This window comes from Lathamus discolor, chromosome 2, assembly GCF_037157495.1.
Source record: "Lathamus discolor isolate bLatDis1 chromosome 2, bLatDis1.hap1, whole genome shotgun sequence".
In the NCBI taxonomy this organism is placed as follows: domain Eukaryota; kingdom Metazoa; phylum Chordata; class Aves; order Psittaciformes; family Psittacidae; genus Lathamus; species Lathamus discolor.
The window spans coordinates 45168715-45183796 of record NC_088885.1 but is presented as its reverse complement, the minus strand read 5'-3'; the positions used below and the strand labels follow the sequence as shown (position 1 = coordinate 45183796).

Below are 15082 nucleotides of genomic sequence, written 5' to 3'. Positions count from 1 at the left end.
ATATTCAGATGTAGATTATAGTTGTATATTCTTCACTGATTGTTTCAAAAGGTTAAATGGCAGACGTTTCAATTTCAACTCAGTTCTGCATATGTCTTCAGAAAGGATTTTTTTAGCAAAAGGCGTAAGATCTCATCGGCCTATTAATAGGAGAATGTGTAGAAGCAGAGCCTGGCTTGGCAGAGTGGCTGGCTTCAGCAGCAGGCAGGGCTTTCCAGCATTTTCACTTCACTTTCTGCAGTACACCATGCTATAGTGCATTTCAGGGGTCACCAATATATTCAGAGCTGAAACCAGACGTAAACACTGTTATCACCTACTAGAAAGTGGAAATAGAAAATTCGCCAAAACCTGTATTCTGCAGCTGTTTATGTTTTCCATTGTCCAGAACTCATTTTATATGTATTACTTGGCCTTTTCTTCAAATCCATAGCTTACACTCTCCAAAAAAAAAGGGATTGCAATTCATTCAAGAATTTGTAGAGGAATTCTAGATTCCCTCATCTTTCCGATGGGAGTCTGTCACAGACATTGTTTTACCAAACCATAAAATTAGGACCATCTAGCAAAGGCATGTTCAGGCATCAGCTGGAAGGAGCAGGGAGAGTGTGAACTCTGCAGTGCATTTCAGCAGGCTCCCTCCTGAGAGCAACACACCCAGAAAGCAAACAAAAATGGCATATCTGGAAAGACCCAGGCAAGCAAAAAGGGAATGCTTTTTGCATTGTGGCGTAGTGGCTTCATGAACGTATCTGCTGGTTAACCCTTCTTTTGGGCAGGCATCTCCTATTTTTATACAAGAACACATGCTCTAGTCTTTCACCTTAAACTACACTCAGTGGTTAGCACCATGTTTATATTTACGTCTCTGTGCCATAAACCCTAAAGGACTATAACATTACCAGAAATATTTGCCACTCCATTGACAGCAGTAACTGAGTGAAGAATTGCCAAGTGGGAAATCCAAATTTGCAAACTCAGTACTCTGGGCTGTATGCCAAGACTGTCTGGGCACTGCAGAGGTGACACATTCAGTCTCCTCACAGGGATGCCAGTGTGCCAACTGCATCCCTGGCACAGCGTCTTCTCCTGACAAACTTATGGAGAACTGCTACCAAGTCCAGAGGGAGATGCAAGCTGCTTCCTAATCTTCCTTGGCAGCAACTACTTTTTCAAGTTGTGACTGTACTTTCTCCTATTTACAAGAACTGTTGTTTGTGATACACAGTGGTCTCTGGTAGGATTTTGAAAAGTGCAGAAATGAAAACAGGACATTGGTTTCCAAGTATGAACTATTAAAATTCAAAATAACGTCACTTTCCTAAGAAAAAAAATGATATATACTCATTTTCTGCAGCCCATATATCAGACTTTGCCACCAGTGTGGAAGAATCCAAATCCATTTGTTAGCTGCCAAGTAAAAGACATGATCCTTAGAATGTGAAAGTTGTAGGCCTGATCTCTAAAGCTTCCCCTTTACAAACTGTACTTCGTACTTATTGTCTCACAGCTAAACTTCTTTTCTGTCTGTCAGTAATGTTTTAAAGCAAAATTAAAAAAATTGGAAAATACTTCAATCTTCCACAGGGCTGCACCACCTATAGCTTGCAAAATCTAATAGAAGACAGCCTTTTAGTAACCAAATTGTGTCATTTGCGACTGCATAGCAGACAGAAAGAGCCCCATAAATTACAAATCTGTCACTATAAGGGACAATGGAAAGGTGTGGGCAGGCTACTGCTATGAAGAAGGAAACCTAGGAGAATGATAGAATTTAATTTGAATAGTTTTGCTGAATTTACTTCATATAATAGCAAAATTGGTACTTGCAGGTTAATTCATGGGTTTGGATGTATACAGAATGCTTAGTAAGACTACAGAAGGTTGTTTATTTTTAAGGTATACCAGGATAAAAATAGCGAATTTAAATCTTTTGGGGCATTTTTTCTTCTCTATACATGAAGCATATGAGCATGTAAAAATTTGCTTTTCATTTTTAGTCACATTTTTTCATATTAATAACTCAGAAATATGGATCTTCTTCGTATTCATTTGAAAATTTATCTACTGTTGAGGCTTGAGCAATTAATGGTTCCTGAGACACTAGTGAAATAATGTCATCATAGGTAGAAGAGCAAAGGCTGTCACTCAGGCACTGTGGTTTTATGTGGTTACTCTTCCTCTTTAATGGGCAGTTAATTACTTGGAGAAAGGTTGTCTTGTTAAAACTACTCAACATTCATTTTATTCTAAAGTGTAAAGACTAGCAGCCTGCATCCCTGAGTGCTTCCAATAGGTTTTGCAGAGAATCTACAATCAGTATTCTTAAGGATATTTCTAAAACAAAGAAAAAAGCAAACCCCAATTCTGAGGTCTTTTCACAGCTCTTTTCCTAAATTTCAAATCCTGTTTTACATATATCATAAAGAAACTGTAGAAAAAGCTCTACTTTTTTTAAATGAAGGCTACTTGAAAATATCTGCAAGATATCTCAGAAATGCACATTTCTGCTTTATATTTCCACCAATCTGAAATGGGACAGTGAAGCTAACTAGCTGAGCAATTGCTACTAGAAAAATCAAATGCATAAGAGGAAATGCAGTTAACACAATATTTCACATATGTTAATGCTCACAGTTCCATCAGTGTCAGCTTTATTTTCTACTTGATATACACCAAAGCTGGCACACAATTTTAACTGATGAGGTAATGTCATTTTTAATTTAAGGAGCCTTAAGCCATCTACTTTAACTAGTGATATCATCTTTGCAGTTGTCTCACGGGATTTCATGTAAACATAAGTAATGTGCCCTGGATGGTTTGGAGCAGAGTTGTTAAAAATGACATTGGTCATCATGAAGACATTTTTTCCTTTGATCTCTTTAAAAATGTCAGACACACTTTATTGTCCTGTCATTTTTAGCTCTTCCTCATATATTAATATTCTCAGAACATTTCAGTGAGCATAACAGTAGATTAAAGGTCTAAACAAATTAATGGCAACATTTTAATGTCAGTCATAGCAGGATAATGAAAAGTAAATGAGATTGTCTGGCTAACGGCAACTTGTTAAATAAAATGGCAGCATGGCTGAGACACAAAGACAGAGGCAGAGAAAAGTCTTTCACTGTAGTACAAAGAGGCCCAGAGCACAACCCAGGGTGCAAAAGCCACCACTTTTTAGAAGATTAAACGGATTCTACAGGTTGTGTTTCCTTCTCCTTCCTGTCTGGGACTGAGTGAAATCATCTGAAATGAAATGCAGCTTCTGCCTCTACATGACTTCATTCTGATGTCTATTCTCCCAGCTGGCTCAGTACACCAAGCTGCTGGGCTCACCTCAGCCCTCTTTAACTAAACCTATCAGAGCAGGCCCTACATCTTTGTGACAGGGCTGAGGAACCTTAACATGACTTGCTCCCAGGCAAACTTTCACTACCAATCATTATTGCATTATTATATGTTTTTCCTTATGAAGTCCTTAGGAATGAAGCAACTACCTAGGGGAGAATTTAGCCCGGCCTGTTCAGTAATCACATGCTGTACAAGTATGAATATTATAACATGCACTTCTTGATTCAAATACCTAAGCAAAGATGATTTGTAATGCAACAAGTTTTGTCTGAGAAAAACCAAGTGCTGTGACTGATGTGTGGATTTTGTGACTTACTCAAAACTATTTGTCCGGTTAACAAGGAGAATAACAGATTTTTCTACCTCTGCTCTGAAACATGGTGGAGTTTTGAACTAAATCTAATGTTTAGGGATTTATTTATTATTCTGCAAACATATGTTTGGAGGACAGCATATGGAAATCAAAGTATTGTTCATAAAGAGCTCCAGCCAAAAAGACATTTTTGAATTCATAACAGAACTTCACAGTTTGAAAAGAATGCTATGCATTATGTATTGATAACAACACTACACAGACAAAGGAACACAATTTAATAATACAGAATTGTGCTCATGAGATTTCCTCTTTTTTTTTTTTTTTTTGTTAATTGGTTACTTTAGCTGACATTGTCTGCAAGCATAATGGACACTATTCTTCCTAATAGTTCCATGTTGCCAGATGATGTCTACAGACATAATGTAGTCCATTTTAATTATTTCATTTTGCTTACATCTTTCAGCATAATGCATTTTCCAAGCAAGCTAGCATTTTTCTTGATTATCTATGTTGTGTTATGGTTTCTAAATTAATTAGGTCTCCTTCTTTCCTGGAAGTTAAAAGTTTCTTCCTTCCATTTATCTACCAGGTATGATTATGTTGAAGTGATTGATGGAGAAAATGCTGAAGGACGCTTATGGGGAAAGTACTGTGGAAAAATTGCTCCCCCTCCTTTGGTGTCTTCAGGTCCATATCTTTTTATTAAATTTGTTTCCGACTATGAGACACATGGAGCAGGATTTTCCATCCGTTATGAAGTTTTCAAAAGAGGTGAGAATTCATTGTTATATAGCTCGTAACCTGTGATTTTTGCTTGCATCAGAAAGCTGACCGTAGTTGGAATGCTGGGAATGCACAAAAATGCTTAAAGGAAAAAACTGTATTACCTTGTCATTCCAAGGTTGGGCATATATTTAGTGGGTGCAAATTATTATGAATCCAATGGGTGAGCTCCATCTGAAGATTGACTCCTCGGGTGTAACGTGATAGTCTTCATCAGCTGTTAGTTTCAACCATCTTAAACCCATTAGCTTTCTTCTTTCTTTTCTTTTTTCCTTTTTTTTTTTTTTTTGTGTGTGTGTATGTGATAATTACTGTATGATTTACAATGTTACTGCCCTAACAGCACTGCAGCCTTCTGAGTCCCTGAACTTATTTTGGTTAGTGCTTTGCTCTGCACTCCCAAGAGATGGCTGTGGGCTCAGAAAGGACCAGAGTACACATGGGCAGCAGATGATGTTGCTGTTGCTTTCACAAATCATGTTTGGGAGGTAAAGGAGGGAAGGGGCTCACACTGTTCACAGACATGACCTGCTGGAAGCTTGTGCTGGGACTTCAGTACCAGTGAGCACAGGCAGCTGTTTGAGGCACATAGAAAGCCCAGAGAAGCAAACAGTCTAGGATTAACCAGACTTATAACAGTCCCTGTTTGACAACTCTGAGTCAGTGGCTAGAAAGGCAGTAAGATCATTTCCCTATAGTTGGATTGAGATAAAGAATTCATATATTATATGCCTGGACCAAAACTCATAATACATAAAAAGACAGTAAGCTGAACTGAATAATATTGACTTCAACAACGTTTAGCAGCTCAAAATCCCCAGTTTCCAATGTATGCCACTTCCAGACAGTGCCCCATTTTCAGAACCAATTCAAGTCCCTTTTGCGCAACTAAACCAGAGCCAAATTTTCAGCTGTGTTCAGCACACAGGCTTGGTGGAAGCTATACTGTTAATGAGGAAGCACAGTAGTGAAATCTCTTTTTTCTATTACATGCTATTGCTGCTCTGCAGAGTGCTAACTGGGGCCACAGACCTCTTGTTCACCATCCTCCCTGTCTGTAAATCCACTCTTGGCTCCCAGAAATTCTTTTGGTGACCTTCAGGGTCACATATTTTGAAAGAACTCAGCATCTAAATGACACCAAGCTTTCCTGAAAAAATATCTCTATTTATTTTGGTGTCTTTAGGAGGCTAAACTCTTGAAATTGTCTCCTGAAGTTTCTCAGTGAGTGTATATACAAGTACCATCTTTCATGAAGAACGAGGTTGAAACACAAGAATTGAAAGAATGACCCATGAAACAATATATTTTAGCAACAGAGCATTTTCAAGAAAAAAAAAAAAAAAGGCTCTTTTATTTGCTTCCTAATAGTGTAGAGCTTCAACTCAGAGCTCTGACAGGAACGTTGTGTTTATTTCATTGTGTGGTCATTTGCATCTCTCAATGATACACATTAACCATGTTAAGATAGCATTATGAATATGATTTTATACACACAGAAGCAAGGAAAGTCAAAATTATGGCTCCCAGAGCAGCTTTAACTCTAGCTCATTCCACATAAACTGTATATTAATGCAGGAAAGTTATCATCAGGTATTGTGTGAGAAAATTCTGCGTGTACACAAAGGATAGAAGTTACAGTGGGAACACAGCCCTTTTTAACTTCTGAGTTAATGCATATATGCTATTCCAAATCTACATTTTAATATCTGTACCAAACAAAGCTGACCAGCTCACCCTGTTATGCAGGTGACCCTTAGCTGCTCACACCAGACCAGTATGCTTCATTTTAGCATATTGATTCAGAGACATTCACAGATTCACAACTTTGCTCATCGTTTTTCAGGTACGAGAAGTATTAAAATGATCCCAAGGTACTATGGTGCTGAGCTGCATTCCAGCACACACTGTATTTTCACCCATTATTCCTGTGAGAAGCATCCTTAGAGGTTTTGTTTTGGTTTTTGTTTTTGCTTTTGTTTAAAAACAGACCTGCATTATGCTATACGTGTCCTAAGCTGAATTCAAAATCTGGTGCTTAAAAAATCACATGCAATAGAAATGGTAAGGAGAGACTAGCAAATGTAGTGACTGTAATAAATGAAGTATGGGCTTTAAGAGTAGGAGTTGCCTTTACTTCTTATCCAGCTCCTTAGCCAGAAAGACACTGAAGAAGTTGAGTTCCAGACTAAACCATGAAACCCATACTGCCCAAAGTTTAGCCCATCTGAAATGTTCATCGTTTTGGCTTTGGCAGCCAGCCTATCGTAGGATGTGGCCTATTCACTGGAAGAGGTTCTATATGGTTCACATTCAACATTATAAATTCTAGTCAACTAAATTTAGGGTGTAAACTGAAAGAAAAGACAGTGTCAACCAAGAAAGCAAATTATTTTCTGGCTTAGTGACACCTACAGAGAGCAAATTAAGTTATCCACAATGTCATCTCTTTCTTTGCTCTATCACCTCCTCTCTCTCTTTCCTTCAGCTCTTATCTCCTCCTTTATTTCATACACATTCAAGCATGTAGTTACTTCACTTCAGAAGTATCTATTCTCTCAGGTCTCTGCTGGAATCTTTTCTACCAGTTTTCCTTGATGATTGTCCCATGTTGTTCCTCGTAACCTCAGTGCTGATTTAATTCCTGGAACTTCTTCACAGCATCAGTAAAGGGTCAAAATTGATAGAGAGCATTTTAGTGGGGCAGCTTTTCTGAAAACAGTTTTTGTTTCTTGCACCAGATTGACATGAACATGTTTAAAATACAGCAGGCTGGTACTGAGATACCATGTGTGAGTGTAAGGAGCCTAACGATAGTGCACTCACAGAGCCAGGATCCGGCTGTATTTAATAAAGCAATAATGATCCTGGCTTACATTTTATATTGCATATTTTATTGGATTCCAAAAGGAGTACAGAGCACTTATGCTATGAATGGCATAGCAAAGCTATTTTATCCTGGAACAGCAGCTACTGGTGGGAGTGAGGAGCAACAACCAGAATACAATCCTCCCATACATGACAAGGAGACAAGGGAATGACAGGGAGAGAAGAGAAATATCTGACTAATGTGTAAGGGGGAGGTTTAATTATAGGCAAAATGTAATTTCCCAAATTGGAATGGGTCAGGTTACACGAGCATTAATATCCACATCTTCCAAAATATGCCATGAAGTGTTTGGACTATTGATGTGATAGCTCAAGCATTTCCTATCAGTGGCTGTAGAAAGACAAAAATACCTGAACTGCGTAAATTCATTCAGACCTCTCTCTTGCATGCTGAATTTAGCTGGGAAGTGGCCAGATCTGTTGGGGGGAATATGTTTGGCACATTCACAAGGAAAGCATCTTCTATGGTGAAATAAGAGTATTCATATATTCAACAAGCCAGACTGTTCTTCTTCAATGATCTGTGTTGGAAATCCTCTAAGGCTCCTGACTACAGTCTCTAAGGATTCTGCACATCCTTATCCAAACTGAAACCTCATAATCACTCATCCTACAGCACAGACCTGCCTGTTGCAACCAAACTGCGTTGACTGTATTCTTCCTCTACTTTTTGTCCAAAGACCTTCATCTGAAACACAAAATCATAGAAACATAGAATAGTTACTGTTGGAAAGGACCTTAAGATAATCTGCTTCCAACCCCCCTGCCATGGGCAGGGACACCTCACTCTAAACCATATCACCCAAGGCTCTGTCCAACCTGCCCTTGAACACTGCCAGGGATGGAGCATTCACAACCTCCCTGGGCAACCCATTCCAGTGCCTCACCACCCTTACAGTAAAGAACTTCCTCCTTATATCCAATCTAAAGTTCCCCTGCTTAAGTTTTAACCCATTAGCCCTTGTCCTATCACTACAGTCCCTAAGGAAGAGTCCCTCCACAGCATCCTTATAGGTCCCCTTCAGATGCTGGAAGGCTGCTATGAAGTCCCCACGCAGCCTTCTCTTCTCCAGGCTGAACAGCCCCAACTTCCTCATCCTGTCTTCATACAGGAGGTGCTGCAGTCCTCTGATCATCCTCGTGGCCCTCCTCTGGACTTGTTCCAACAGTTCCATGTCCTTTTTATGTTGAGGACACCAGAACTGCACACAATACTCCAGGTGAGGTCTCAGGAGAGCAGAGCAGAGGGGCAGGATCACCTCCTTCTACCTGCTGGTCACTCTCCTTTTGATGCAGCCCAGGATACGGTTGGCTTTCTGGGCTGCGAGCGCACACTGAAGCTGGCTCATGTTAAGTTTCTCATCGACCAACAGCTCAAAGTCCTTCTCCGTAGGACTGCTCTCAATCTCTTCTCTGCCCAGCCTGTAGCTGTGCCTGGGATTGCTTCAACGCAGGTGTAGGACCCTGCACCTGTTATGGTTAAACTTCATAAGGTTGGCATCAGCCCACCTCACAAGCATGTCATGGTCCCTCTGGATGGCATTTCATCCCTCCAGCTCATCAACTGAACCACACAGCTTGGTGTCATCGGCAAACATGCTCAATCCCACTGTCCATGTCAGCAACAAAGATATTGAACAGGACCGGTCCCAACACCGGTCCCTGAGGGACACCACTCATTACTGGTCTCCAGCTGGACGTTGAGCCATTGACCACAACTCTTTGCGTGCAGCCATCCAGCCTTTTTTCAATCCACCGAGTGGTCTACCTATCAAATTGATGTCTCTCCAATTTAGAGACAGGGATGTCATGTGGGACAGTGTCAAACACTTTGCATAAGTCCAGGTCAATGGCATCAACTGTTCTACCCATGTCCATCAGTTCTGTAGCCCCATAATAGGAGGCTATCAAATTGGTCAGGCAGGATTTCCTCTCAGTGAAGCCATGCTGGCTGTCACCAAGCACCTTGTTGTTTTTCATGTGCCTTAGCATGCCTTCCACGAGAATGTGCTTCAAGATTTTGCCAGGCACAGAGGTGAGACTGACTGGTCTGTAGTTCCCTCGGTCATCCATTTTCCCCTTCTAGAAAATGGGGGTTGTATTTCCCTTTTTCCAGTCGTCGGGAACTTCACCTGACTGCCATGATTTTTCAAATATGATTGCCAGTGGCTTAGCAACTTTATTTGCCAGCACCTTCAGGACCCGCGGATGGATTCCATCAGATCCTATGGACTTGTGTATGATCTGAATGATGATGATCTGAATGACTTACGATGATCTGAATCATCCTACTCAAACTCCCGAGGTCAGTTGCTATCCACCAATGCCCCAAATCCTGTAAATAACTTAAATCCATTAAATTTGGAGTGTCAAAAGTCAGAGGGGATACCTGTGCTGACCTTGTGGGAGGATGTGTGGACAGTGCCTGCAGCTGACTTCTGAGAACACCTGCAGATGTGGGATCCACAGAGAGGATTCCTTGGGGACTTAAACAGAAGAGATATGCAATCTGTCAACAAGAGAAGAACTCCAGTTCTCATCCCCTGTATTCTCAAAGGCAAATCCAGTGATCTGGCCTTTTATACCCTTGCATCTTTACTGCCACTTTCCTGCTCCTCCAAAAGCATTGTCTGGAGCATCCCATTATGCAGAGATGGGGACACTGGGGAAAGCCGGTATGTCAACATTGACATTAGGTGACTTCTAGCAACACTGCCTGTGTGATTACACAGTTTATCATGCCTTCACTAACAGCAACATTTTACTGGTGCACCTGTGTCAACACCACTCAGAATGAGTCACTCACCCTTGGTACATGTACGAATTACCTTCCACATTTAGTTTGTCAAGGAGGCATAGGTCACATCTGGCAGAGTTACTGAGTCAGTGCTCCAGGAATTTGAAACCACTACTCCCTCTACTGAATTCACTCACCCGCTTTTGTAAAAAATTCTATTTCACCAATAAAAGGCTGTCAGCTGTAAGATTTAAAGATCTGAGCTTGAAGGGGCTGTAATTATTTCTCTAGGGCTCTGTCGAGATTTCTGCAGCTTACACTTTCATTGTTCCCACATGACTTTGTATTTGTCATAATTTTTTCTAGAGCTGGTACAAGGTTTCATATTGTTCCATACAAATTGAAAATTGGAGATCAGACAGTATATGTGAACTGTGCTTTAAAATCTGACTATCAATAATAGCAACAAGCTGGCTGAATGATTAATGCAGCTATTAAAATGAGGTGTTTCCTTGAAAAGCCACCTTTGCTGCTGGAGAGACAATATGACCTAATTTGTTCTCCAGTTAACTACTTTGCTCAGTAGCACAGCATTAACCCAGGTGATTTTGTTTTTTCTTTTACAGGACCTGAATGTTCCAGAAACTTTACTTCATCAAGTGGAGTGATAAAGTCTCCTGGATTCCCTGAAAAATATCCCAATAGCCTTGAATGCACTTATATTATCTTTGCACCAAAGATGTCAGAGATTATACTGGAATTTGAAAGCTTTGAGCTAGAACCTGATTCAAATACTCCAGGGGGAGCGTTCTGTCGCTATGACCGATTGGAAATCTGGGATGGATTCCCTGATGGTAAGAGAAAAATGGACTGTGATATGCATAACCATTATGCTGTATGGGCTGCAGAAGGCATGTGCTCATTTTTTTAAATGTCACTGTAGAGAGGTCCTTGCTTGATTTATGTGAAACGAGTTGAATTAAAGAGAAATGGGGAAAATGTTCTGTAAATTCATTCAGTAAAGCATATCACAGTGTGAGCAATTTTTTTTATGAAATATGTTAAATTTTGAACAGTTAGCTTGAGGGAAACCTCTGTTTTTAGAGGGAATATGTAATGGACTTCCTACACTAAAATAAATTAAATATGACGCCTCATAATGTGTCCCCAAACTTTCACAGCTAATACATGAGTATTGTCCAGAAATTTCCAGCTTGCGCAAACTGGACTTCAGGTACTAGCCCTCCAAGCTGTGGACGATCCGGGTTACAGACCAGCTGTAAAATCAGAGAATTTCATTGCCAGAGAAAACGTGGTGTTCATACAATTGAAATAATAGTGACTAAATGATTACCCAGGTCAGTAAACAGCCACTGAGTTATTCGTTCTGTCGTTTTCAGTGATTGGGCACTGCAGGGTTCCTCCCTCATCATGCTCTGTCTTCCAGCAGTATAAGCAAATCCAAAGGTTTTATCTTAAATAGATTAATTTATAATCTTTGGTTAACTGGGCACATGTTTGGGGGGGGGGTGTGGGGTACCCTTCTGGAGCTTACTTCTCTGCCACATCAGTAATTTTCCACTTAGTTGCTGAACACACTTGACCTTGTGCAAATACACTGAGTACATAGCTGGATATCAGCTAAAACAATAGCGCCGGTGAGCCCCCATTTCACCCTCTGCCCAATCTCATATCCCTGTTTTACACCGAGACTGATGAGCAAAATAACTGCATGGTTTCTGTAGCAATAGCTTTCCCAGCAATGGGTCCACGAGATCTATGTTCCCTCTAGGTAGGGCAGCCATGTACCAGTTCTCCAAGAATGTCAGATCCATAGGCTGTGGCTCCAGCATAAAAGGGACTATTCCAGCTGAATGCATAACGTTTAGTGTGGCCAAACGCCAGTACGAACTGGGCAAACAGCTGTGTATCCAGCATCTGAAGGGGGCCTACAAGGATGCCAGGGGGAGACTCTTCGTCAGGGACTGTAGTGATAGGGCAAGGGGGAATGGGTTTAAACTTAAACAGGGGAAGTTCAGGTTAGATATAAGGAAGAAGCTCTCTACTGTGAGGGTGGTGAGGCACTGGAACAGGCTGCCCAGAGAAGTAGTAAATGCTCCGTTCTTGGCAGTGTTCAAGGCCAGGTTGGACAGAGCCTTGGGCGACATGGCCTAGTGTGAGACATCCCTGCCGATGGCAGGGGGGTTAGAACTAGATCTTCCTAAGGTCCTTTCCAACCCTAACCACTATGATTCTGTGATTCGATGTAAACCTGATTGTGATGCCTTTTTCACTTGTTTCTATTTATGGCATAAGCTGATAAAGAGAAGCATCTTGAAGTTGACTTTTTCTTCTTAATTTTGTGACTGGTAGCAAATTTCAACAACTGAAGATTTATGTTGTTTTTGTTGGGCACTAATTACAACTACTTCAGTTTTCCACTGGTATGATAACCCATATTAATAGATATTTTCTTTGCTTTTATGAGCAGCAGTGGCAGTTTCTACAGACTGGTAATCCTACATTAATATTTCATTTAAATGAAAACATATAACTTAAGGAACATATTTTATTAACGCAGTTAAACTTGCCTGTTTTCCTACATAAATCCCCAATATAATTTTAATTAAAGCTTTTACCGATGATGCAGTAAATAGGTATGTGCTTTTTAACTTATACTTAGTTTTCTTTTTAGTTTATGTTCAATGGGTTTATCACGGCTCTTTTCAATCCCTTCCAATAAACAACGAAGAGCCATAACAGTAGCTGAAAGACTGTTTTGTATTTAATGCCTCAGTTAGGAAAATAGTATTGTTACATTACAATAATGATGTCTGGAGCATTTAATAATAGGTTTATTTGTATATAGGCCAAATCTGTCCAAGCTGAATTCCTGTAGAACTTCCATTTAATCTGACATGTGAAAAGATGATCCAATCAATCAATTTATGGGTAATATTACCAAAAAGACACGCATTCTTTTTAGTGTCAGAGGGTTTCAAAGCCATAATTTTCTGGTTCAAGATAGTGACTGAGCCATACTAGAGAGCAATTAACAACAGGCATTATCAGCCTTCCAATTCCCCCACAAACTGTCTAAACCCAAAATGATGCTGACATCCAATAAGAGTGTTTACATGTTTGTAAATATTCAACTGAATTTGTAGACTAGAAATAAATGTTCCCTTAGTTACAAACTGTTGGAGGTTGTGGCAGTTGTTGGGAAACGTTTGCTGCATCATTTCATGTAGGACAATCCTTAACCAGCAGTCAGGCTCTCTTGTTAAACTTAACACTACATAGGCAGAAAGAATGTGATTGCTCCTCTATAATCGCATCACAGAATGAGTAGGAATTCTTCTCTCTGACACAGAGAGTTATTTCAACTGAAGAGCGAAGCTGACGCAGGAAACCACTGATATGACCCAGCCATAAACCGAAGATAGGAATTAAAAGTGTCTAGATATCAGAAAGAGAGTATCCAGATAATCAGGGGAGGGCAGAGGGGGGAAGGAGGAAGGAAGGCAAAATAAATCTAATTAGCATCCACATGGAAGTAGTAAATTTCTGAAAATGTTAGATGGTATGGTTACTTTTGATGAAAGGAGGCTCACCCAGGGTGTCTTTCAACAGTTTGTCAATTTCCCATTGGTCCATGAAAAAGTATTCTGAAGCTATATCCACACTACTAAATAAAACAGGGCCAAGGCATGGTTGTATGTACTTCTTAATTGCTGGCATACTCTCGTGCATCGTTTTAGCCTATATCAGTTTTCACTTTCTCAAGCAATTCCTAAGGACAGTTTGGAGGACAGCAAAAGCCAGGGGTCATTCCCAACAGGCACTTTGGACACAGGCATATTCAGATGGAAGAGTTCTTTGGGAGTGAGATGTATCACACCGCTAGTTTGGTCCCAAGAACAGCCCTGGCTACTGGCTGCAAGTCCAGAGGGTGGTCCCTGGCCTGCTCTGTTTAGTGATGTAGGGAGCTATTTTGCTTTGTTATACTGCATTGCTATTCATATGCCCAGTTGTGCAAGAGGTTAAAGCCACCATTGCACTACACTGATACAAACATGAGGTAGAATGAGTTTTTAAATGTTTGGAAAAAATGTATATCACTCAGTTCAAATACCCTGCTCCACAGCAATACAGCTGTGATTTGCTAGGATGATGGCAGTATGTTAATAGGACACAGAAAACCGTTTGATGGAAAATAGTTGTGGCTGGAACCAGGGCAGAATTAGTTGGACAGCCCTCTGAACATGTTGCTCTCACCCAGCTCTGGAAACCAGGCATCAATGTTTGAGCTAGGCACTGTCAGTCCCTCTGTTCTCAGCAGAGAACAGCACCCCACTCTGATCTGTCTCAGACATTTAAGGTGCAGTTAATGGAGCTCTGGAGTTTCTTATCTCATTGACTGTGCTGGGAGCTATGAATCACTAACTCAAACATAAACTTCAGATACCTAAGTTAGAGCAGATGAAACCCAACATAAGTGGAATATGTTTTCACTGTAGGATTTGATCAGGTACAGTGAATAGATAAGCAGGAAATGAATTTGCCAGTTTCTACACTTGGTTTGTTGTTTTTTTTTCCTTCCTTTCCCAAAAAAGGAAAAAAAAAAAGGCAAAATGTTCTCTTAAACAGATTTTCACAACAGTGTTTAAAAGGATATGTCAAAATCAGTATGTTTCCATTTACATTTTGCTTCTATGTAATTGCCATTTTGCTGATTTAAAACAATTTTCTGTTAGACAATTTGACAGCAACTGTAGCAGTCATTCACAAAGATGTTAATCCTGAAATGTTCTGTCACAGTCATGGAGTCCTCAGCCTACCTGGTTGTCCTTTTAGTGGATTGACTCTGGCAAGTGCTGAGTACTTGCGTCTTGATTCTGCAAAACACGCTCTTATCTTTAAAGAATGTGAGCAGTTAGATTGACTTTAAAAGGAATTCACCAAGGACACATTCAGGTCTGAAGTTAAACACTGGTTTAAGT

At 40.3% G+C, this 15082-nt stretch overlaps 1 protein-coding gene across 5 annotated transcripts in view; it reads left to right on the top strand.

Moving 5' to 3' along the window:
* NRP1 (neuropilin 1) overlaps positions 1-15082 on the top strand; it is a 117124-nt gene that overhangs the window by 42433 nt on the left and 59609 nt on the right. For all 5 annotated transcript variants that reach the window (XM_065666712.1, XM_065666711.1, XM_065666710.1 and 2 more), the window contains 2 exons: positions 4260-4441; positions 10706-10933. In XM_065666712.1, the coding sequence (XP_065522784.1) occupies positions 4260-4441; positions 10706-10933 (410 nt within the window). The remainder of the gene's footprint in view (positions 1-4259; positions 4442-10705; positions 10934-15082) is intronic.